General features: G+C 53.3%; 1 protein-coding gene across 1 annotated transcript in view; it reads right to left on the bottom strand.

Annotated features, from left to right (window-relative positions):
* The window catches only part of nalcn (sodium leak channel, non-selective), a 173,384-nt gene that overhangs the window by 136,884 nt on the left and 11,434 nt on the right, over positions 1-25,066 (bottom strand). Inside the window, 4 exon segments of the mRNA XM_078402211.1 lie at positions 21,177-21,328; positions 23,500-23,628; positions 24,326-24,465; positions 24,561-24,644. Of these exon segments, the coding sequence (XP_078258337.1) occupies positions 21,177-21,328; positions 23,500-23,628; positions 24,326-24,465; positions 24,561-24,644 (505 nt within the window).

Below are 25,066 nucleotides of genomic sequence, written 5' to 3'. Positions count from 1 at the left end.
CTGATTCTTATCTGTGACCTACTCTGAGTACTCAATACTCTGACCTACGAAGGCAAGCATACCATATGCCATCTTTACCATGAACTACTTGAGTTGCTACTTTCAGGGAGCGGTGGACCACAAGATCCCTGCGTGCATTAATGGTGTTGATCATGCTATTAATTGTATATTTTCCCCTTACATTTGACATCCAAAAGTGCAACACCTCACACTCGGATTAAACTCCATCTGTCATTCCACCACCCATTTCTGTAGCTGATCTATATCCTGCTGCACACTTTGACAGCCTTTCCTACAGTCCATGACCCCAGCAATCTTGCTGTCATCTGCAAACTTACAAACCAACCCATCTGCATTTAAGTCCAAGGTAGACACAAAATGCTGGAGTAACTCAGTGGGTCAGGCAACATCCATCTCCCCAGTCCTCTGGGATATCGCCTGTGGCTAGCGAAGATGCAAAGATCTTCGTCAAGGCTCTCACAATCTCCTTTCCCAATAACCTGGTATAGATCCCACAAGGTCCTGCAGATTTATTCGCCTTAATGCTCGTCAAGAGCCCCTCCTTCTCCTCCTCCTTAATGTCAAACTGTCCTTGTATATTAGTGAAGGAAGGAACTGCAGATGCTAGTTTATACCGAAGACACAAAATGCTAGACCTCAGCGGGTCAGGTAGCATCTCTGGAGAAAAATAGGTGACGTTTCGGGTCTGAGCTCTGCTTCACATTGGACGTATGTGCTCTCCAGTGGTCTCACTATTCTCCATTTCCTTCTTGGTGAAAACAGAAGCAAAATACTTGTTTAGTACCTCTTCTACATCTCCAGACTCCAAGCACAAATTCCCTTCTTGATCCTTGGGGGGTCCCATCTTCTCCCTGGTTACCCTCCAGTCTTTAATACAAGTATAAAAAAAACTTTGGGATTTTCTTTAATCCAACTCGCCAAACCAATTTTGGAATCTCTAATGGCCATTCTAATTGCCCGCTTGAGTTCTATCCTTCTTTATAGTCAATAGTCAATTTATTTGTCACATACACATAAATGTGCAGTGAAATGAAAGATTACCCACAGTCCAACAATAAGACCAATAAAAATAAGCAATAAAAATAAGCAATAACACACACAATCATAAACCAACACCAAACAAAAAGAAACATCCATCACAGTGAGTCTCCTCCAGTCACCTCCTCACTGTGATGGAAGGCCAGAATGTCTTTTCTCTTCCCCTGCCATCTTCTCCCGCTGTCAGGCTGTTGAACTTGCCACGTCGGGGCGGTCGTGGCTCCCGACATTGAAGCCCCCGCCGGGCAGAGAAAATCCCGCGGCCTATTCCAGGCTGTGCCAGACGGTGAAAGGTCCGCCGCGGGCCGAGCCAAGCCCCGCGATTCGGGGCGGGCGAAGACCCTGCTGCTGCCGGAGCTCCCAATGTTGGCCCCCACCCAGGGGCCTGCGAGCTTCCAACGTCCACGCGGCCGAAGTAGCCTCCAGAGACGAGTCGCAGCCGCTCCCGCAGCGCCACCACAGCCTCCAAAGGCAGCCAGCTCCGCAGATGGTAAGTCTGGTCAGCGGGCTCTGCGAACCAGAGCCCAGGTGGAGGCCGCCAGCTCCAGGTGTTTGGCCGATGGTAAGCCACAGCGGGAACGGAGACACGACCCAGAAAACAAAGGTCGCGTCTCTGTTCGGAAGAGACAATTTTACAGTTCCACCTCCACCCCCCCCCCCCCCCCCACATAACACACAACCACAAAAAACACTACATCATATCTAAACACTACAATTAAAACAAAAAACAACAAAAAACACAAAAGACAAACGGACTGCAGGCAAGCCGCTGCTGTTAGGGCAGCGCAGACGCACCAGTTTATTTATATTTCTCAAAGATTCCGTCTAATTTTACTATCTTAATCCTTGCATGCAATTTGGTTTGGGACCCTTATTCCATCTGATTGTGTGGAGGGTGGGTGAGGAGAAATTTGCAAGAGATATAAGGGCACGACAAAGCTTGGCAAGTGATAGGTGGATACAGGCGAGGGGGATTTCATTGGCAGTTGTTGGACAAAGGTCAGAATTGAAAAGACAAAATTGTGAGATTGGGATAGAAGAGGTGCAATTTGTGAAGCTAGAGGAAGGAATATAGGTGGAAGAGGAAAGGGAAAGGTGGAATATAGGCGGAGAAGAAAGGAGGGTGTTGTTTGTAGGTTAGTTACCTATAATTGGAGAATTCAATGTCAGACTGTTGGGTTGTAAGCTACTCACGTTTTATATGAGGTGCTGTTCCTCCAGTTTGTGTGAGGCCTCACTCTGGCAATGAAGGATGAAAACAGTACCTGCTTTTCTCTTCCGTTACACTGTCTAAAGCATCTAGCTATTCCTTTGAAAACTTATCACCTCTACCCAGTTTCCTACTGATTTTTTTAATTTCTCGTTATTAACGTACGGAATTCCTTGCATTTCAGCTTACTCCTTTCACAGTAAATTATTCAGATAAGTAAATGCATTCACAGGTGGGTGACTGCAATGTGTATCCCCACAGGACCGCACCAGTCATAAATACAGTGAACTGGTGGAGTCATTATCTACTCATGTATTCACTGAATGACAGACCAGCTGCATTTCTGTTAACAACTTCAAACTTTTGTTTTGTTTCTGCAAATAATCGTCATGGAGCAGTAGCGCGACACAGCATGGAAGCAGGCCCTTCTGCCCACCAAATCCACACCGACCACAAACCAATCAGTTATATGAATTAGAATTTTTTTCAAATTCTCCCTACATTTTTATCAACTCCCACAGATTCTACCACTCACCTACACACCATGGGGCAATTTATAGAGCCCAATTAACCTACCATCTTTGGCGATATGGGAGAGAACCGGAGCATGCCAGGGAAATCCACGTGGTCACAGGGAGAATGTGCAAACTCTACATGGACAGCACCCAAGATCAGGATCACACCTGGCTCTCTGGAGCTGAGAGGCAGTAGCTCTACCAGAAGTGCCACTGTGCTGCCAAATTAAAGAAAGGCTTCAAGAAAAAAAAAAGTATTCTACTGAAGCTTTCCAAGTGAGCCAGAGCACTTCTCCACCATTTTAAGAAGCTGCTGCAGCACAATTGTTGTCAAGTTGGAAATGAGGCTACCAATTTGTGTACAGAAAGTTCCCACAGACTCTACCACAAAGATTACGTCATCTCTTTTGATGATCCTGATGAATGGTTAAGTATTGGTGGGCTTACCCTCAAACATAGACGTTGGATGAGGCTTCAGATTAACACTGACACCAAGACTTCAAACAGTGTAGCACTTCCTCAGTAGTGCAATATCAAAGTAGGAGTCAGGAAAAAACCCCACAAAATCTGAATCAAGAGAGAAAATATTGCCAAATCGCTTTGTGAAACCTCTGTTCCACTGAAGAATGACATCCATCTGATCTATGGTTCTGCAGTTCTTCAAATTTATCTTCAACAGCACAGTAAACTTTCAACATGTGTGCTGCTCATAAAATATTAATCATTCCCTTGACAAGCACATTCCTGAAAGGAATGATAAAACATGGCACTGGCAAGGAAAAGCATTACAAAAATCAAGGAGCCGATTTGCAAACAAGCGTGACCAATGTATACATCCCAATGAATTCTCCTGGAGATAAGATTGATCATCATTACTGCACCAATGAACCCAGCCTTCGTAACCAGCAACAGAAAGGCACAGGTATGAACAGTTATACATGCAATTATATATATTTTTAAAATTCAGCATCCAAATGTAACGGAGCCTTGGGAGTGAAGGGGCTGGAACTAAGCCCCAGACAGAAGGTTATGCAATGTTATTTTAACTGGATGCCAATAACCAGAATCCAGCGTTAAAATATGTACTTCACAGCTTCTTGCTTGTTAAGTGCCAAACAAAATAGTAACACAGAGTAACTATGGTAACCCTGCTCGATAATGCACTCTAATAAAGGCAGGAGGTATGCCATCATGAGGCACAAGGATCTGGTTTCAGCCGTACCAACTCATGACAACCGAAAGAGACCAAACTGCTTTAAACACAACTCTGATGTAACAGAATAGTTGTATTCCCCGTGAATAAGCTAGCATTGGCCCAATGATCAGAAAGATTCCTCCCCACATCAAGATTCTTTGAAACCCACTATTCCTCCTGATAAGTGGGCAAGGTCTGTGCCTGAAGACCACTTATGCGGAAGGGACAGAGCAAAGCAGCCACTTCACAGCAGGAGGTCACATGGGAATTGGTTGCCTCCCAAAAACTTCTGAACTTTAACCAGTGATTCAGCTCTGGATCCAAGGCAAGACAGAAGCAGATAAAAAATGCGAGATTGGGATCGATATAAAGTACTAGCCGACCCATGGGCCTGTTGCGTTCCCGTTGTGACGCCAGCGATCTGAAAATGGCGATCTCATCTTATATATATATATATATATGTATGCATGTGCCCGAAGTACAACCAAACCGGTACACGATAGAAAAACAATTTTAGGAGCACCTTACTCACCATTCGCCTGCGGCGTGTGTATCAAGTTTCATTCAAATTGTTGTGCTAATGTGTACCGTTTTGGCTGGATTTCGGGAACATACATATAGATATACAAGATGAGATCGCCATTTTGATCTAATACTCCGTGTTCATGTTGCATCACAACGGGAACCCAACAGATCCACGGGTTGTCTAGATGAGATCGCCATTTTGATCTAATACTTCCGTGTTCATCTATCCATATATATATATATATATCTATCTACCTATCTATCTATCTATATACTATTAAAACTCAGATCTTGTATCTATATATATATATCCCACTGATGTCGGCTGAAGACGGCAATTCCGGCAAAACGGTGAACCGTAGCGCCACGATTTTGTACCGCCTTAATCAGCATGCGGTTCGCTGCTGGAAAATTATATTTTTATTTAATTCGGACGCATATTTTTTAAGTTACAGAGGTTTAAAAGTGCTGCCCCCCCTGATTTATCGAAGTTTTGACAGAAGGGGGGCGCTGCGGTGCGGATTGTGATGTCACAATGCCCCTGTGAGATGGACTCGAGCTGACCCCCCTTCCCCCCCCCAGCGGTATTCAGCGTGTGACGTCACAATGCCCCTGTGCTACATTGTTGCGAAGAGCTGTCAAGTCAAGTCCATTTTATTTGTATAGCACATTTAAAAACAACCCACGTTGACCAAAGTGCTGTACATCTGATTAGGTACTAAGGGAAAAAATGAAACATACAGTAGCACGCAAACAGTTCACAGCGCCTCCTCAATGAGCCTCAAACGCTAGGGAGTAGAAATAGGTTTTGAGCCTGGACTTAAAGGAGTCGATGGAGGGGGCAGTTCTGATGGGGAGAGGGATGCTCTTTCCACCCTCCCCCTCTCTCCCTCCCCCCTCCCCCCTTTCCCCTTTCCCCCCTCCCCCCCTTTCCGCCCTCCCCTTCCACCCTCCCCTCCCCTCCCCCTTCCCTCCCCCCACTCCCCTTCCCCTTCCCCCTCCCCTCCTCCCTCCACACCTCCCTCCTCCCCCCCTCCCCCTTCCCTCCCTCCCCTTCTCCCGGTTACAATGTAAACCTTACGAGGACGGGCACAATGGGGAAAGAGGGGTACTGGGAAAAGGGGAGGTCCCCCTCCCTCCGCCCTTCCCCTCCCCCTCCCTCCCCCTCCCCCTCTCTCCCTCCCCCTCCCCCTCTCTCCCTCCCCCCTTCCCCCCCTCCCCTTCCCCCCCTCCCCTCCCCTACCCCCTCCCTCCCCCTCCCCTCCTCCCTCCACACCTCTCTCCCTCCCCCTTCCCTCCCTCCCCTCCTCCCGGTTACAATGGAAACCCTACGAGGACGGGCCCAACGGGCACACTTGAGATGGGTGCTACAGTGAGAAGCACTATGTGACCGCGAATGTTTCAAAACAAGCACTTAAAAAGCACTTATCTCTTTTTAAAGTATATTTTTTTATTGCAAGTCACTTAACATACACAGATCAGCATTGGGCCCATATGCTCGTGGGCCACCGGGGCAAGTGTTTCGAAAAAAGCACTGAGAGTGTGTATGGGGAGAGAGAGAATGGGGGGGGGGGTCTGTGAATGGGGACTGGGGACAACAGGGGTCGTTGCGGAGGGGGCTTGGTGGTGGGGGAAAGAGGGTACTGGGAAAAGGGGAGGTCCCACTTCCCCCCTCAACCCCTTCCTCCCCCCTCCTTCCCACCTCCATCCCCACTCCCTCCCCCCCTCCCTCCCCCCTCAATCCCAACCTCCATCACCACTCAGCCCCTAACTCCCCCCCTCCCTCCTTCCCTCCATCCCACCCTCCCCCACTCCCTCCCCCCTCCCTCCACCATTCCATCACTCTCCCCCTCCCCCCTCCTTCCACCATCCCTCCACCCCTCCCGGTTACAATGGAAACCCTACAGGGACGGGCCCAACGGGGAAAGAGGGGTACTGGGAAAAGGGGAGATCCCCCTCCCTCCCTCCCCCCTCACTCCCCCTTACCTCCCCCCTACCCCCTCCCTCCCCTCTCCCTCCCTCCTCCCCCCTTCCCCCCTCCCCCCTCCCCTCCCCCTCCCCTCCTCCCTCCACACCTCCCTCCTCCCACCCTCCCCCTCCCCTCCCTCCCCTCCTCCCGGTTACAATGGAAACCCTACGAGCACGGACCCAATGGGGAAAGAGGGGTACTGGGAAAAGGGGAGGTCCCCCTCCCTCCCCCCTCACTCCCTTCTCCCTCCCTCCCCCTCCCCTTCCCCCCTCCCTCCCCTTCCCCCCTCCCCTCCCTCCCCCTCCCCCCTACCCCCTTCCCTCCCCTCTCCATCCCTCCCTTCCCCCCTCCCCTCCTCCCTCCCCCTCCCCTCCCCCCTCCACACCTCCCTACTCCCTCCCTCCCCCTTCCCTACCCCCACTCCCCTCCCGGTTACAATGGAAACCCTACGAGGACGGGCCCAACGGGCACACTTGTTCTAGTATACTATTAAAACTCAGATGTTGTATCTATATATATATATTCCACTGATGTCGGCTGAATACGGCAATTCCGGCAAAACGGTGAACCGTAGCGCCACGATTTTTGTACCGCCTTAATCAGCATGCGGTTCGCTGCTGGAAAATGATATTTTTATTTAATTTGGACGCATATTTTTTAAGTTACAGAGGTTTAAAAGTGCTGCCCCCCCTGATTTATCGAAGTTTTGACAGAAGGGGGGCGCTGCGCTGCGGATTTATTCTTCATTGTGATGTCACAATGCCCCTGTGAGATGAACTCGAGCAGACCCCCCTTCCCCCCCCCCCCGTGGTATTCAGCGTGTGACGTCACAATGCCCCTGTGCCCCTCCCTTCCCCTTCCCCCCTCCCCCTCCCCTACCTCCCCCCTCCCTCCCCCTCTTCCCCTCTCCCTCCCCCCTCCCCCCTTTCCCCCTCCCCCCCTTTCCGCCCTCCCCTTCCCCCCTCCCTCCCCTCCTCCCTCCTCCCTCCCTCCCCCTCCCCTACCTCCCCCTCCCCCCCTTCCCCTCTCCCTCCCCCCTCCCCCCTTCCCCCCTCCCCCCTTTCCCCCCTCCCCCCCTTTCCGCCCTCCCCTTCCCCCCTCCCTCCCCTCCTCCCTCCTCCCTCCCTCCCCCTCCCCTACCTCCACCCTCCCTCCCCCTCCCCCCTTCCCCTCTCCCTACCCCTTCCCCCCTCCCCCCTTTCCCCCTCCCCCCCTTTCCGCCCTCCCCTTCCCCCCTCCCTCCCCTCCTCCCTCCTCCCTCCCTTCCCCTTCCCTCCCTCCCCTCCTCCCGGTTACAATGGAATCCCTACGAGGACGGGCCCAACGGGGAAAGAGTGGTACTGGGAAAAGGGGAGAGCCCCCTCCCTCCCCCCTTCCCCCTCCCATCCCTCCCCCTTCCCCCCTCCCCCCCTACCCCCCCTCCCCTCTCCCCCTCCCTCCCCCCTCCCTCCCCCCTCCCTCCCCCTCACCCCTACCCCCTCACTCCCCCCTCCCCCCCTTCCCCCCTCCCCTCCCTCCCCCTCCCCTCCTCCCTCCACACCTCCCTCCTCCCTCCCTCCCCCTTCCCTCCCTCCCCTCCTCCCGGTTACAATGGAAACCCTACGAGGACGGGCCCAACGGGGAAAGAGGGGTACTGGGAAAAGGGGAGGTCCCCCTCCCCCCTCCCCCCTCCCCTCCCCCCTCCCCTCTCCCTCCCCTTCCCCCCACCTCTGCCCCCTTCCTCCCCCCCTCCTCTCCCCCCCTCCTCTCCCCCCTCCTCTCCCCCCCCCTCTCCTCTCCCCCCCTCTCCTCTCCCCCCCTCTCCTCTCCTCTCCCCCCTCTCCTCTCCCCCCCTCTCCTCTCCCCCCCTCTCCTCTCCCCCTTCCCTCCCCCCTCCCCCTCCCTTCCCCCCTCCCTTTCCCCTCCCTTCCCCCCCCTTCCCCCCTCCCTTACACCCTCCCTCCCCCTCTCCTCCCCTCTCCCCCCTCCCTCCCTCCCCACTCTCCTCTCCTCCCTACCTCATCCCTCCCTCCCTCCCTTCCCCGCAGCGCTGACCGCCGGGAAGTGTAGTCGCCGTCGCCTCTCCCGCTTCTGCTCTATAGATAAGATTAATTTCTTTTTCAACAAAGAATGCTGTTTATTTTAAAGTAAAATAGACACCTCTCCTCTCTCCCCCCCTCTCCTCTCCTCTCTCCCCCCCTCTCCTCTCCTCTCCCCCCTCTCCTCTCCCCCTCCACTCTTTCCTCTCCCCTCCCCCCCTCTCCTCTCCCCCCTCCTCTCCCCCCTCCTCTCCCCCCTCCTCCCCCCCTCCTCCTCTCCCCCCCTCCTCCTCTCCCCCCCTCCTCCTCTCCCCCCCTCCTCCTCTCCCCCTCCCTCCTCTCCCCCTCCCTCCTCCCTCCTCCCCCCCTCCCCCCCTCCTCCCTCCTCCCCCCCTTCCCCCCTCCCCCCCTTCCCCCCTCCCCCCCTTCCCCCTCCCCCCCTCCCACCCCTCCCCCCCCTCCCCCCCTCCTCTCCCCCCCCCTCCTCTCCCCCCCTCCTCTCCCCCCCTCCTCTCCCCCTCCTCCTCTCCCCGAAGCGGAAGTGTAGTCGCCGTCGCCTCTCCCGCTGTTTGATTTCATTTATAACAAAGACATTTATTTAAAATGAGGAATGTGATTTTCATTAAGTTTGATTTTATTTATTTTAAAAAAGCTGCTGCTCTATAGATAAGTTTATTTCCTTTTCAACAAAGAGCGCTGTTTATTTTAAAGTAAAAACGCGGTTTTTTTCATTGGGTTTCACCCTCCCTGTTAGCGCCCGATTGGTTGGGTCTTTACGTGGGGTACAGTGATTGGCTCCACCATCCCTGTTAGCACCCGATTGGCTGGGTCTCTACGTGGGGTGCAGTGATTGGCTCCACCCTCCCTGTTAGCGCCCGATTGGCTGGGTCTCTACGTGGGGTGCAGTGATTGGCTCCAACCTTACACTCGATGTGGGTGGAGCAGTTGATTTGAACTGACACCAACTGCCGTAACCAACAGTCCACCGTGCTGCTGCTGGTTGAGGACAGGCTCCAGCATCGCTCAGGAGGGCAGTTTAATTGAAATACAGAAAGAATATTTATAGATAAGTTTCTTATCATTTCCAACAGAAAAATTACATTTATTTTAAACGGTACGAGATTTCCATTGCATTTAATTTTATTTTTTAAAAAAAGATAAAAGACAGAGATTTCATAGATAAGTTTAATTTCTTTTTTAACAAAAGAACATTTATTTCACATAAGTTTAATTTCATTTATAACAAAGACATAAGCTGCTGCTCTATAGATAAGTTTAATTTCTTTTTCAACAAAGAATGCTGTTTATTTTAAAGTAAAATAGACCCCTCTCCTCTCTCCCCCCTCTCCTCTCCTCTCTCCCCTCTCCTCTTCCCCCTCTCCTCTTCCCCCTCTCCTCTCCCCCCTCTCCTCTCCCCCCTCTCCCCTCTCCCCTTCCCCCTCTCCTCTCCCTCTCTCCTCTCCCCCTCTCCTCTCACCCCTCTCCTCTCCCCCCTCTCCCCTCCTCTCCCCCCTCTCCCCTCCTCTCCCCCCTCTCCCCTCCTCTCCCCCCTCTCCTCTCCCCCCTCTCCCCTCTCCTCTCCCCCCTCTCCTCTCCCCCTCCCCTCTCTCCTCTCCCCTCTCTCCACTCCCCCCTCTCCCCTCTCCTCTCCCCCCTCTCCTCTCCCCCCTCTCCTCTCCCCCTCTCCTCTCCCCCTCTCCTCTCCCCCTCTCCTCTCCCCCCTCCTCCTCCCCCCCTCCTCCTCTCCCTCCCTCCCCCCTCCTCCTCTCCCTCCCTCCCCCCCTCCTCTCCCCGAAGCGGAAGTGTAGTCGCCGTCGCCTCTCCCGCTGTTTGATTTCATTTATAACAAAGACATTTATTTAAAATGAGGAATGTGATTTTCATTAAGTTTGATTTTATTTATTTTAAAAAAGCTGCTGCTCTATAGATAAGTTTATTTCCTTTTCAACAAAGAACGCTGTTTATTTTAAAGTAAAAACGCGGTTTTTTTCATTGGGTTTCACCCTCCCTGTTAGCGCCCGATTGGTTGGGTCTTTACGTGGTACCTCCCCTCCTCCCTCCACACCTCCCTCCCTCCCCCTTCCCTCCCTCCCCTCCTCCCGGTTAAAATGGAAACCCTACGAGGACGGGCCCAACGGGGAAAGAGGGGTACTGGGAAAAGGGGAGTTCCCCCATCCTCCCCCCTTCCCCATCCCTCCACCTCCCCCTTCCCCCCCTTCCCCCCCTTCCCCCCTCCCCTCCCCCCTTTCCCTCCTCTCCTCCCTCCACACCTCCCTCCTCCCTCCCTCCCCCCTCCCTCCCAGCCTACAGGTTACAATGGAAACCCTACGAGGACGGGCAAAACGGGGAAAGAGGGGTACTGGGAAAACAGGAGGTCCCCCTCCCCCCTCCACCCCTACCCCCTTCCCTCCCCTCTCCCTCCCCCTTTCCCCACTCTACTCCACCTCCCCTCCCCCCTCCCTCCCCCTCCCCTCCTCCCTCCACTCCTCCCTCCCTCCCCCCTCCCTCCCCCCTCCCTCCCCGCCTCCCGGTTACAATGGAAACCCTACAAGGACGGGCACAACGGGGAAAGAGGAGTACTGGGAAAAGGGGAGGTCCTCCTCCCTCCCCCCCTTCCCTCCCCCCTTCCCCCCTTCCCTCCCCCCTTCCCCCCTTCCCTCCCCCCTTCCCCTTCCCCCCTCCCCTCCCTCCCCTCCCCCCTACCCCCTCCCTCCCCTCTCCCTCCCCCCTCCCCTCCCCCCTCCCATCCCACAACGGGGAAAGAGGGGTACTGGGAAAACAGGTGGTCCCCCTCCCCCCTCCCTCCCCCCTCCCTCCCCGCCTCCCGGTTACAATGGAAACCCTACGAGGACGGGCCCAACGGGCCCACTTGGTCTAGTCTATCTATATACTATTAAAACTCAGATCTTGTATCTATATATATATATCCCACTGATGTCGGCTGAAGACGGCAATTCCGGCAAAACGGTGAACCGTAGCGCCACGATTTTGTACCGCCTTAATCAGCATGCGGTTCGCTGCTGGAAAATTATATTTTTATTTAATTCGGACGCATATTTTTTAAGTTACAGAGGTTTAAAAGTGCTGCCCCCCCTGATTTATCGAAGTTTTGACAGAAGGGGGGCGCTGCGGTGCGGATTGTGATGTCACAATGCCCCTGTGAGATGGACTCGAGCTGACCCCCCTTCCCCCCCCAGCGGTATTCAGCGTGTGACGTCACAATGCCCCTGTGCTACATTGTTGCGAAGAGCTGTCAAGTCAAGTCCATTTTATTTGTATAGCACATTTAAAAACAACCCACGTTGACCAAAGTGCTGTACATCTGATTAGGTACTAAGGGAAAAAATGAAACATACAGTAGCACGCAAACAGTTCACAGCGCCTCCTCAATGAGCCTCAAACGCTAGGGAGTAGAAATAGGTTTTGAGCCTGGACTTAAAGGAGTCGATGGAGGGGGCAGTTCTGATGGGGAGAGGGATGCTCTTTCCACCCTCCCCCTCTCTCCCTCCCCCCTCCCCCCTTTCCCCCCTCCCCCCCTTTCCGCCCTCCCCTTCCACCCTCCCCTCCCCCCTCCCTCCCCCTTCCCTCCCCCCACTCCCCTTCCCCCTTCCCCCTCCCCTCCTCCCTCCACACCTCCCTCCTCCCCCCCTCCCCCTTCCCTCCCTCCCCTTCTCCCGGTTACAATGTAAACCCTACGTGGACGGGCACAATGGGGAAAGAGGGGTACTGGGAAAAGGGGAGGTCCCCCTCCCTCCGCCCTTCCCCTCCCCCTCCCCCTCTCTCCCTCCCCCTCTCTCCCTCCCCCCTTCCCCCCCTCCCCTTCCCCCCCTCCCCTCCCCTACCCCCTCCCTCCCCCTCCCCTCCTCCCTCCACACCTCTCTCCCTCCCCCTTCCCTCCCTCCCCTCCTCCCGGTTACAATGGAAACCCTACGAGGACGGGCCCAACGGGCACACTTGAGATGGGTGCTACAGTGAGAAGCACTATGTGACCGCGAATGTTTCAAAACAAGCACTTAAAAAGCACTTATCTCTTTTTAAAGTATATTTTTTTATTGCAAGTCACTTAACATACACAGATCAGCATTGGGCCCATATGCTCGTGGGCCACCGGGGCAAGTGTTTCGAAAAAAGCACTGAGAGTGTGTATGGGGAGAGAGAGAATGGGGGGGGGGTCTGTGAATGGGGACTGGGGACAACAGGGGTCGTTGCGGAGGGGGCTTGGTGGTGGGGGAAAGAGGGGTACTGGGAAAAGGGGAGGTCCCACTTCCCCCATCAACCCCTTCCTCCCCCCTCCTTCCCACCTCCATCCCCACTCCCTCCCCCCCTCCCTCCCCCCTCAATCCCAACCTCCATCACCACTCAGCCCCTAACTCCCCCCCTCCCTCCTTCCCTCCATCCCACCCTCCCCCACTCCCTCCCCCCTCCCTCCACCATTCCATCCCTCTCCTCCTCCCCCCTCCTTCCACCATCCCTCCACCCCTCCCGGTTACAATGGAAACCCTACAGGGACGGGCCCAACGGGGAAAGAGGGGTACTGGGAAAAGGGGAGATCCCCCTCCCTCCCTCCCCCCTCACTCCCCCTTACCTCCCCCCTACCCCCCTCCCTCCCCTCTCCCTCCCTCCTCCCCCTTCCCCCCTCCCCCCTCCCCTCCCCCTCCCCTCCTCCCTCCACACCTCCCTCCTCCCTCCCTCCCCCTCCCCTCCCTCCCCTCCTCCCGGTTACAATGGAAACCCTACGAGCACGGGCCCAATGGGGAAAGAGGGGTACTGGGAAAAGGGGAGGTCCCCCTCCCTCCCCCCCTTCTCCCTCCCTCCCTCCCCCTCCCCTTCCCCCCTCCCTCCCCTTCCCCCCTCCCCCTCCCCCCTACCCCCTCCCCCCTACCCCCTTCCCTCACCTCTCCCTCCCTCCCTTCCTCCCTCCCCTCCCCCCCTCCCTCCCCCTCCCCTCCCCCCTCCACACCTCCCTACTCCCTCCCTCCCCCTTCCCTACCCCCACTCCCCTCCCGGTTACAATGGAAACCCTACGAGGACGGGCCCAACGGGCACACTTCTTCTAGTATACTATTAAAACTCACTTCTTGTTTATAAATATGTTTGTATCCTGGGTTTGTGTATGTATCACTGATTGCGGCAAAACTGTAAACCGTCGCGTCACGGTTTTTGCACCGCCTTGATCACCAACCTCCCGTCTGACCGGCCGCGATATTTTCATTTAATTTGGTCATATATTTTTTTAAGTTACAGAGGTTTTAAAGCGCTGCCCCCCCTGATTTATCGAAGTTTTGACAGAAGGGGGGCGCTGCGGTGCGGATTAATCTTCATTGTGATGTCACAATGCCCCTGTGCCAAGCAGCTGCTATTGGGTGTCTGCTCTTTACAAATTTACATTTTTTAATTTTTAACCTTTTTTTTCCAAGGTCTTCAGCTCGTGACGTCACAATGCTTGGGCTACATTGTTGCGAAAAGCAAATGGTTGTTTTTTAAAGTTGTGTTTTTAATTGCAAGTCACTTAACATACACAGATCAGCATGGGGCCCCTATGCTCGTGGGCCACCGGGGCAAGTGTTACGAAAAAAGAAAGGGGAGGTCCCCCTTCCCCCCTCAACCCCTTCCTCCCCACTCCTTCCCACCTCCATCCCCACTCCCTCCCCCCCTCCTCCCCAACTCCCTCCCCATCCCTCCCCACCTCCCTCACCCCTCGGGGACGGGCCCAACGGGGAAAGAGGGGTACTGGGAAAAGGAGAGGTCCCCCTCCCTCCCCCCTTCCCCCTCCCTCCCCCCTCCCTCCCCCTCCCTCCACCTCCCCCCCTTACCCCCTCCCCCCTTCCCCTCCCACCCCTTCCCCCCTCCCCTCCCCCCCTCCATCCCCCTCCCCTCCTCCATCCCTCCACCCTCCCTCCCCACCTCCCGGTTACAATGGAAACCCTACGAGGACGGGCCCAACGGGGAAAGAGGGGTACTGGGAAAAGGGGAGGTCCCGCTCCCTCCTCCCTTCCCCCTCCCTCCCCTCTCCCTCCACCTCCCCCTCTTCCCCCCTCCCCTTCCCCCTCCCCTCCCCCCATCCCTCCACACCTCCCTCCTCCCTCCCTCCCCCTCCCTCCCTCCCCCTCCCTCCCCGCCTCCCGGTTACAATGGAAACCCTACGAGGACGGGCCCAACGGGGAAAGAGGGGCACTGGGAAAACGGGTGGTCCCCCTCCCTCCCCCCTTCCCCCCTCCCTCCCCCTCCCCATAACCCCTCCCTCCACTCTCCCTCCCCCCTCCCCCCCTCCCCTCCCCCACTCCCTCCCCCTCCCCTCCCCCCTCCCTCCCCCTCCCTTCCCTCCCCCCCACTCCTCTCCCGGTTACAATGGAAACCCTATGAGGACGGGCCCAACGGGGAAAGAGGGGTACTGGGAAAAGGGGAGGTCCCCCTCCCTCCCCCTTTCCCCCTCCCTACCCCCTCCATCCTCTCTCCCCCCCCCCTCCCCTCCTCCCTCCCCCCTCCCTCCCCCTCCCCCTCCCCCCCTCCCTCCCCCTCCCCCCTCCCTCCCCCTCCCTTCCTCCCTCCCTCCCCCTCCCCTCCCCCTCCCCTCCTCACTCCACACCTCCCTCCTCCTCTCTCCCTCCCCCCTTCCGTCCCTCCCCTCCTCCCGGTTACAATGGAAACCCTACGAGGACGGGCCCAACGGGGAATGAGGGGTACTGGGAAAAGGGGAGGTCCCCCTTCCTCCCCCCCCTCCCCTCCCCCTCCCTCCCCCTCCCACCCCCCCTACCCCCCTCCCTCCCTCCCCCCTCCCTCCTCCCTACCCCCCTCCCTCCCCTCTCCCTCCCCCATCCCGCTTCCCCCTCCCCTCCCTCCCCATCCCCTCCCCCCTCAACCCCTTCCTCCCCACTCCATCCCCACTCCCTCCCCCCCTCCTCCCCAACTCCCTCCCCACCTCCCTCACCCCTCGGGGACGGGCCCAACGGGGAAAGAGGGGTACTGGGAAAAGGGGAGGTCCCCCTCCCTCCCCCCTTCCCTCCCCCCTTCCCCCCTCCCTCCCCCCTCCATCCCCGCCTCCCGGTTACAATGGAAACCCTACGAGGACGGGCCCAACGGGGAAAGAGGGCTACTGGGAAAATGGGAGGTCCCCCTCCCTCCCCCTCCCCCCCTTCCCCCCTTCACCCCTCCCCTCCCCCCCTTCCCTCCCCTCCTCCCTCCACAATTCCCTCCCCCCCCCACCCTCCCCGCCTCCCGGTTACAATGGAAACCCTACGAGGACGGGCCCAACGGGGAAAGAGGGGTACTGGGAAAACGGGTGGTCCCCCTCCCTCCTTCCCCCCTCCCTACCCCCTCCCTACCCCCTCCCTCCCTCTCCCTCCCCCCCTTCCCCCCTCCCCCTTCCCTCCCCCCTCCACACCTCCCTCCTTCCTTCCCTCCCCCACTCCCCTCCCGGTTACAATGGAAACCCTACGAGGACGGGCACATCGGGGAAAGAGGGGTACTGGGAAAAGGGGAGGTCCCCCTCCCTCCCCCTTCCACAATCCCCTCCCCCCTCCCTGCTCCCTGCCCCCTACCCCCCCCTCCCCCTCCCCCCTCCCCTCCTCCCTCCACACCTCTCTCCTCCCTCCCTCCCCCTTCCCTCCCTCCCTCCCCTCCTCCCGGTTAAAATGTAAACCCTACGAGGACGGGCCCAACGGAGAAAGAGGGGTACTGGGAAAAGGGGAGGTCCCCCTCCCTCCGCCCTTACCCTCCCCCCTCCCCCTCCCTCCCCCCTCCCCCCCTCTCCCTTCCCCCCTCCCCTCCCTCCCTCCCTCCCCCTCCGCTCCTCCCTCCACACCTCCCTCCTCCCTCCCTCCCCTCCTCCCGGTTACAATGGAAACCCTGAGGACGTGCCCAACGGGGAAAGAGGGGTACTGGGAAAAGGGGAGGTCCCCCTCAATCCCCCTTCCACCCTCCCTCCCTCCCCCCTTCCCCTCCCCCTCTCCCACCCCCTCCCTCCACCTCCCCCCCCTCCACCTCCCCCCCCTCCCTCCACCTCCCCCCCCCTCCCTCCACCTCCCCCCCTCCCTCCACCTCCCCCCCTTCCCCCCTCCCCCTCCCCTCCCCCCCCTCCTCCCTCCACACCTCCCTCCTCCCTCCCTCCCCCCTCCCTCCCTGCCTCACGGTTACAATGGAAACCCTACGAGGACGGGCCCAACGGGGAAAGGGGTGTGCTGGGGAAAGGGTGGGGGGAGAGTAAGAGTGTATCTGGGGGAGAGAGAATGGGGGGGTCTGAGAATGGGGACTGGGGAGGGGGACAACAGGGGGCTTGGTGGTTTGGGAAAGAAGAGTACTGGGAAAAGGGGAGGTCCCCCTCCCTCCCCACTCTCCTCCCTCCCTCATCCCTCCCTCCCTCCCGTCCCAGCAGCGCTGACCGCCGGGAGGTGTAGTCGCCGTCGCCTCTCCCGCTGTTTGATTTCATTTATAACAAAGACATTTATTTAAAATGAGGAATGTGATTTTCATTAAGTTTGATTTTATTTATTTAAAAAAAGCTGACGCTCTATAGATAAGTTTATTTCCTTTTCAACAAAGAACGCTGTTTATTTTAAAGTAAAATAGACCCTCCCCCCACCCCCCTCCCTCCCCTCTCCCTCCCCATCCCCTTCCCCCCCCTCCCCCCTCCACTCCACCCTCCCCTCCCCCCCCCTCCCTCCCCCTTCCCTCCCTCCCATCCTCCCGGTTACAATGGAAACCCTACGAGGACGGGCCCAACGGGCACACTTGTGCTAGTATATATCTAAAACTGCTTGTTTGTTATTCTGAGTGTCTGAGGGATGTTTGTTATCCGGTGCCTGCTTGTTTGTCACGATATTTTTGTGTCCCCGTCACACGATAGCACGCCAATTTTAGGACCACCTTACTCACCTTTGTCCTGGGGACCCTTTCATCCAAGTTTCATTCAAATTGGTCTTATATTTTTTAAGTTACAGAAGTTTAAAATTGACTAATAAAAACGATTTCTTGCCATGTTCAGCGTCACAATGGGACCCGCCCGGGTGACGACCAATGAGGGAGGGGGGGATTCACGATGACCGCGAGGGGCGGGACCTGCCAGAGTGACGTCCCACGTAGGGGGAGCGCCGCCCATTAAAAAAAATTGTTTAAAATTTTCCTTCCATCCAACTCAAAGCCCGATTGGCCCAGGTCCCACGTGGGTGGAGCGCTGCCCCCGCTCTTCCTGCTGAAATAAACTGCCTTCTACTTCGAGCTGCATGAGGTGGCGGCAGAGGGTCCAAAAAGATGGCCATTGCCACCATTCCCCGCCGATCAGGTAAGTGGGGGGGTGGGCGACTGGGGTTGGGGTGGAGGGGAGAGGGGGAGCTAGGGGGAGGGAAGAGGGGGAGTGGGGGGAGTAGGGGTGGGGAGGGGGGAGTGGGGGTGGGGTAGAGGGGAGAGGGGGAGTGGGGGAGGAGAGGGGAAGAGTGGGGAGGGGAGGGTGCTACACCGATGCAGGAGAGGCTTTGGGACCATAGCTCACTTTGGCTGCAGCGCTGGGGGCATGGGGCCGAGGTGAGTGACACCCTCTCCCCTTCCCTGTCCCACGGCCCCGGGAGACATTCCCCGCTCAGCAATTGGCCTCGTAATTTGGAGAGGGTTGCCGGGCCCGCAGGATTGTCAGTTGGAGGAGGGTTGCCCCAGAAGAGGCCCGCAGGAGAGATTTGGACCCAACGGGTCCACCTGTCTAGAATATATATATAAATATTACAAAAAATCTCATCTTGTAGCGCAACAATATGAACGAAACTTAATACTGCACACCGCAGGCAAATGGCGAGTAAGGTGCCCCTAAAATTGTTGCGCTATCGTGTACCGTTTTGGCTGTATTTCGGGAACATACATACAAGATGAGACTTTTAGTTATTTTTATTATATAGATGACTTGTGCACAGGGCAATGTGCGGCTGCATGGCGATGGGTTGTTGAGCATCTGAAGGATACCCCTCGTGGGACAAGATGGGCAAGTGGAACGTTCTACTTCTTCTTCTTGGCTCTTAGTCCTCCAAAATATTATTGCGGACGTTGCTCTGGTCAGCAATAGGTGGGCATATGCAAGGCTGATGGAGGGCTGTGACCCTAGGCGGGGATTGAGGAACATAGTTGCTCAACTGTGTCAAAGACTAGGGTGAAGGTGGTGGTCCCGAATGGAGGACACCCTGCTCCTTCCTCAAGTGGGACAAATAATAGAAGACAGGACTGTCTCCCACCAGGAAATCCCAACATTGATCGACCATGAAATTCTCACTAAAGATAGGCACAAAATGCTGGAGTAACTCAGCTGGCCTGACAGCATTTCTGGGGAAAAGGAATAGGTAACGGTTCGCTCGGAACCGTTCTTCAGACGTGTTTATCTTCGGCAGTCTGAAGTGGGGCTCCAACTCAAATGTCACCTTTGATCCTTTGACCCAAAACGTCATCTATTCCTATGACCCGCCGAATTACTCCAGCATTCTGTGTCCATCTTCGCTAAAAACCAGCATCTGCGTTCCTTTCTGCACATGAAATTCTCATTGCGAAACGAATGCAGTACTGCTCTTTCCTCCACACTGCATCACTGGTTCAAGTTCCACTCCAGAGCAGCAAGCTGCCTTTGCATAGTGGTGGATTTAGTAGAAATTGCAATTTGCATTTCTCGCTACCTTTTATTTGCTCAAAATGCTTCACCACCAAAGTAGACACTATGTGTGTCTGTCCTCTCATTCGATGCACAGTAAGTTCCCACCAATATGATAATATAATGAATCTGCTCTCTTGATGTTAATTAACGGAGTACGTGGGGGCAGCATAGAGAGATTTTTCCTACCCGTCTTCAAAATCATGCCCTTCACACCACCCAAAACAGCAGTGTCTTGGCTAAGGTCTGTCAGAATGGAGACTGCCTTCCTAATTGCATGAATGAAGCAGAAAGAAAACAAAATAGATAGACTTTCACACGGTGGTTTAAATACCAGCACACGTACCACAGGGACCACGGCATGCAGAAGCAAATTCTACCCAGGTAAAGATTTGTAGCAGGATGATTGCAGAGAATCAGTAGTAATCCTCAAATTTGGGTAGTAATCCTCAAATCTTGTTAAACAAAATCAATCTATCATTATCAGTTACAAGAGCAAGTACAAGGGGGAGGTTTACAACTGATATCACCACATATCAAATGGAAACACAATGAAATTCAATCCCCGTTCCACAATAACTTGGCATCAATAGAGGAGGAAAAATTGGGACGTGGATGGAGCACGCAGCTGGATTATATCTGAACACAGCATCAAGTGGAAAAACCCAGCTGCAGGAATGTTGAATTTTACAATTCACTCAGTGCCTGCGGGCCTAGCCATAAACTAGTGAGCTAAAGCATTCACCCTGGGTTGGAGTTTCCAAGAACAAGGCAGCCAGTTGGAAACAAAGACCAGTTGGAAATAAAAGCAGATAACTGCAGATGTTGGAAACCTGAAATAAAATCTGAAATGCTAGAAACACTCAACATGGCAGGCAGCATCTATGCAGAGAGAAACATTTAACATTTCAGGTTGAAGAGTCTTCATCAGTTCTTAGACTCCTGGGTTTTCTGCTTTGACCAAAAAGGGGGAATGACTGAATCATTTACTAGGAAAAAGAACTAATTTACAAGCTTCCCAATAAAAACAGCAAACGTGGTTCACTCCGAACAGCAGCAACAGCTGAGAATGTTAAGGTTACTCTGAAGAAAACTAACTCCCAGAAGAATTTCAGGTCCCTCAAATTAACCCCGAATACAGGTGAGAACAAGAGGCAGGTTTGCATTTCTGTAGCACCTGCCAGAAGCTTATCTCCAAGCTTTGATGTGATTCACTTGCTGGTGCAATGTGGGAAATTCATCAGCCACATTCACAGTAAACACCCATTTAACATCTTTGTAACTTGACAGGAACAATCGTTTTAGTGAGGCAATTAAAGAACATAATTTTATATTTCAAACTTGAAAAAAATCAATTATGCTTTGGATTTAACATCAGCTTTATCTGAGTTTGGTTCTCATTTGTAGGGAGATCTGATCATCCAGCTCTTTCCTGTGTAAATTATTTGCTTTGAAAATAAACTCCATTGTGGCTGTCACCCTTCGCTCCCTCACTAAAAAGAATCTCCGTTCCAAAATTTGAACCTTCCCCCCGCTAAAAAGCTGTGGCTTGGAGGTTGAGTCGAGGAAGGGGTGCAGATTGACTCAGCGGGTCAGGCAGCGTCTCTGGAGAGAAGTCTGAAGAAGGGTCTTGACCTGAAACGTCACCCATTCCTTCTCTCCAGAGATGCTGCCTGTCCCGCTGAGTTACTCCAGCATTTTGTGTCTATCTTCGGTTTAAACCAGCATCTGCAGTTCCTTTCTACACAAGGGATGTAGACTATTGACCTCACCCCTGAATAATCAGGCTCTAATCTCAAGGATCTGCTCCCTAGTTCTGGGCTCCACTTAGCAGGGGTAAACAAAAATTTCCAGCTCTCAGATCCATTTACTCAAATCCACCATGCAACCTTCCTCTTAAATAATAAATCCACCCATTTTAGTATCATTCCTGAAATACAGCAAAACATTTCCAGACCATTTAAAGGAATAAAAACAATTTTTCATACCCAGGGGACAAAGCCCAGACTAGAAAAGCCAATTCCTCATTAGTTACCAGAAAGCAATGTAATGAAACTCAGGACTGACCGAGTTCGTTGAATCCACTGTAGCCCAGTTCTTGTCTGGTTAGCCCAAGTTCTTCCAGGTCCATACACTTAAAACCCTGCGGACACTGGTATCCTTCTCCGTCTGGTGAGCAGTGAGTGTCTGGGATAGCCAAATTATTCCAGGTAACATTCCTGTAAATTCACAGTACAACGATCTTACCTTGATAGCAAAAATATTCTGTAACAATTTAACAGGAAAATTTAGAACTGCGGAATAATGACCGCCAGGGTTGACCACCAGTTGGCGTTAGGAAGCACCAAGTGCATCAGTGGCCCAGTCCCTCACCAGCCTCCACCCACCCGTCGTCCCCTATTGCCTTGCAGCCCTCTCTCCCTCACAGGTTCAGTGCCCCTTAAACTCAACTTTCCCTATCATTTTGTCCCCTCTCAGTTGCAGCAAATTCTATTCTCCCTGCTTTCCAAGATTCTTGGAACTTTCACATTAGATTTATTTGGAAGCACAGTTGGAATGGGTTATGAGCGGACAAGAAGAACATACATCTCAAAGGGAGACTACTTGGCTGGACAGTCTTTGCGTCTCCTACCACTCCTCTCCATTCGCCTCCCCCCCACCCATTGTGTTATTTAGCCACACATCCCTGCTCCTCACTCTGATCGCTGCTTGTGGGAGCAAGATACACCTCCCCTGCCCTAACATTTTACCCTGATTTCATAGTCACTGATATTTATGGTCCTTGAAAGTGGAAACAGCTTATGTCTTCCTCATCCTTTTTAAAGACCGCTCAATGGCACAGCTATGAGGTGTGGGGGAAGGGGGGGGAGGTTGTAAAGGAAATTTATAACACAAGCATTAACCCACCCCAGCCAATAATCTTTCCTCTGGGAAAAACTGATGAAGAATGTGCAGAAAAAATCCACAGGAATGTTGATGGGCCTGGAGTGGTTGAGTTATAAGGAACGATTGGATAAGTGAAGATTGTTTTTCTCCCGGAAGTGAAGGGATAACATAATGGTTTATAAAATCATGAAAGGCATGGATAAACTGGATGGTCACAGGAAAGACTTAAAAGGAATCTGAGGGGCACATTTTAAACACAAAGGATGGTGTTTTAGTTTAGTTTAGAGATACATGGCGGAAATAGGCCCTTTCGGCCCACACCGACCAGCGATTCCCACACATTAACACTATCCTATACCCACTAGGAACAATTTTTACATTTACCAAGCCAATTAACCTACAAACCTGTACGTCTTTGGAATGTGGGAGGAAACCGAAGATCTCGGAGAAAACCCATGCAGATCACGGGGAGAACGTCCAAACTCCGTACAGACAGCACCCGCAGTCGAGATCGAACCTGGGTCTCCGGCGCAGCAGTCGCTGTAAGGCAGCAACTCTACTGCTGCGCCACCGTGCCACCCAAGATGGTGGGTATGTGGAACAAGTTCTCAGAGGAAGTAGTCGGGACAGATACAATTACATCTAAAAAAAACCTCAGACAGGTATATGGATAGGGAAGGCTTGGAGGAAAAGGGGTCAAACGCAGAAAATTAGGTTAGTGCAGATAGGCAACTTGGTCAGCATGGACGAGTTGGGTTGAAAGATCCCTCTAGGACTCAAAGTAGAATCTTTAAAATGATTTATTCACAAAATGCTGGAGTAACTCAGCAGGTCAGGCAGCATCTCGGGAGAGAAGGAATGGGTGACGTTTCGGGTCGAGACCCTTCTTCGCTCGACCCGAAACATCACCCATTCCTTCTCTCCCGAGATGCTGCCTGACCTGCTGAGTTACTCCAGCATTTTGTGAATAAATCAATTTGTACCAGCATCTGCAGTTATTTTCTTATACTATCTTTAAAATGATGCAGGGTTCGAGAGTGAACATGGGCTGAGTGCTCGAGCAGGCGGGGACAAGTTAACCAGAGCGCATCAGTATAAGAAATCAATGGCAAATTTAAGAGAACGCTCCTCACCCAGAAAGCAGCAATAGGTAGAACTCCCTCCAACAAGTTGTGGCTGTGGAGAATAGTAGCAATTTACCCCAGGAGAATTGGACAAACACACACAAGAGGAGGGAATAACGCCACATTGAGAGATATAGATAAAGAAAGACAGGGGATATTCAAGGGAAGCTGGCATGGGTTGCAGGTTAAATGGCCTCTTTCTCCGCAGTGATTATGTGATATGTATCACACATAATGTTATGAGAATAGATACAGTTTAAATTTATTTCAGTTAAAGTTTATTTAACAAGACATTCCACTGGTATCATACAAGAAATTAGAATATGTCAAATATGAACCATTAATGGGTTAGAAAAGCAATGCTTGTGAAGTCTCCTTACCCAGGCTGAGTGTCATTGGTCACACAGTGATAGGTGAAGGTGCCAAACATCTGTACGCCCAGGATTCCATACAAGAGTAGAAAAAAGAGAAGGAAGATGGAGACACTCCAGATTTGTTCTCCTGATCGCCTAGAGCAGAAGGAGGCAAGCAAAGTAGACAAAGAATGTTAACAAGACAGCCTTAAACCAGATTTACCGCAGAGTCAGCACGGTTCTGCAATTTGCATGCTCGCCTCCTTCAGGCAGTGGGTCTCGAGTTCAAGTCCTACTCCTCGCAGTTGAGCTCAGGGTCTGAACATGCCAGACCCTTTCAGAAAGCAAGTTCAGCTATGAACCACCTGCTCTTTCAGGTTGATGGAATAGATTTCCACAGCAAATATTCCCCCCAATCTACTAATGAATTATCTGGTCATGCCCACATTGGTGCTTTCAGTCTGCGCAAACCATGAAGCATTCGTTTACACTAATCCCAGATTTTCTTCATTCTTCTAACATTCCTATCAAATCCCTCCAGATTCTATACACCAGGGGCAATTTATGTTGACCAATTAACCTACCAACCCACACGTCTTTGGGATATGGGAAGAAATCGGAGCATCTGGGAGAAACTCACGGGGAGAATGTGCAAACTCCACATCATCCTCACTTTGGGTGCTGTCTAAATCCTGGTCACAGGCACTTTGAGGCAGTAGCTTTACCGGCTGCTCCACTGTGTTGCCCAAAGATGTGTCCTTACAACTGTGCTCACACTTCCAAAAAGCTTTATTGGTTGTGCCTTGCGATGTTTAGGAAAGATGCTACAGAAATGAAAATGTTTAAATCTTACTTCAAAATATTGGTAATTCTTGTGCGGGGAAGTTCAAATCGAAAGTAGATTCGAAACGCTCGTATCATGATGAGTGGTCGCGGGATTCGGAGCATGCCAAGCGGAGACATCTGATCGACTATCTGAGCTATCTCGAAGACCTGGAAAGCAAAGAGTTAGAATTTGTTCTCAGATTCAGGAAATTCATCACAACAAAATTGACTTTTCTGAATGAGTAGTTAACATTGGACAGCACCTGTAAAACCAGAGACACCCAGAAGCAGAAGACCATGACGCCATCAAACACACACCAGCGATCTTTCACGTACGAGTTATCACCCTATGAGGAAACAAAGAAAGGTTTGTCAACAATCAGCCCTGGGTGAATGTCAAGGTTCATTGTGCAACAGGTCACCACATTCAACCTCTTGGCAACTGGGCATGTTCTCAGAGAGTAACTGTGCATGCAATGGGGCCAGGATAACAAGTGGGATTTGTCAGGTAGGGTGGAAGGTCCTCTTCTTTCTGAGCTTTTGGTGACAAGTTTTGATGTTTGCAAAAATACTTAGTAACTAAAAGACAAAGATCGCAGACAAGGCAAATGCAAGAAAACACGCCAATAGGGCATCGTGGGATCAGATGATTGACTAACTCATCCCATCCCCAGTCAGAATAAAGTTACTGTTTTCCCCTTTGACTCCTAGCCCACATCCAAGTCTGTTCTCTGCAGGAATGTCACAATTTATTTATTCTGGCACTGTC

This window comes from Rhinoraja longicauda, chromosome 7 (genome assembly GCF_053455715.1).
Source record: "Rhinoraja longicauda isolate Sanriku21f chromosome 7, sRhiLon1.1, whole genome shotgun sequence".
Lineage (NCBI taxonomy): Eukaryota > Metazoa > Chordata > Chondrichthyes > Rajiformes > Arhynchobatidae > Rhinoraja > Rhinoraja longicauda.
The sequence above is the reverse complement of the archived record's forward strand: the minus strand, read 5'-3'. Positions and strand labels throughout refer to the sequence as shown.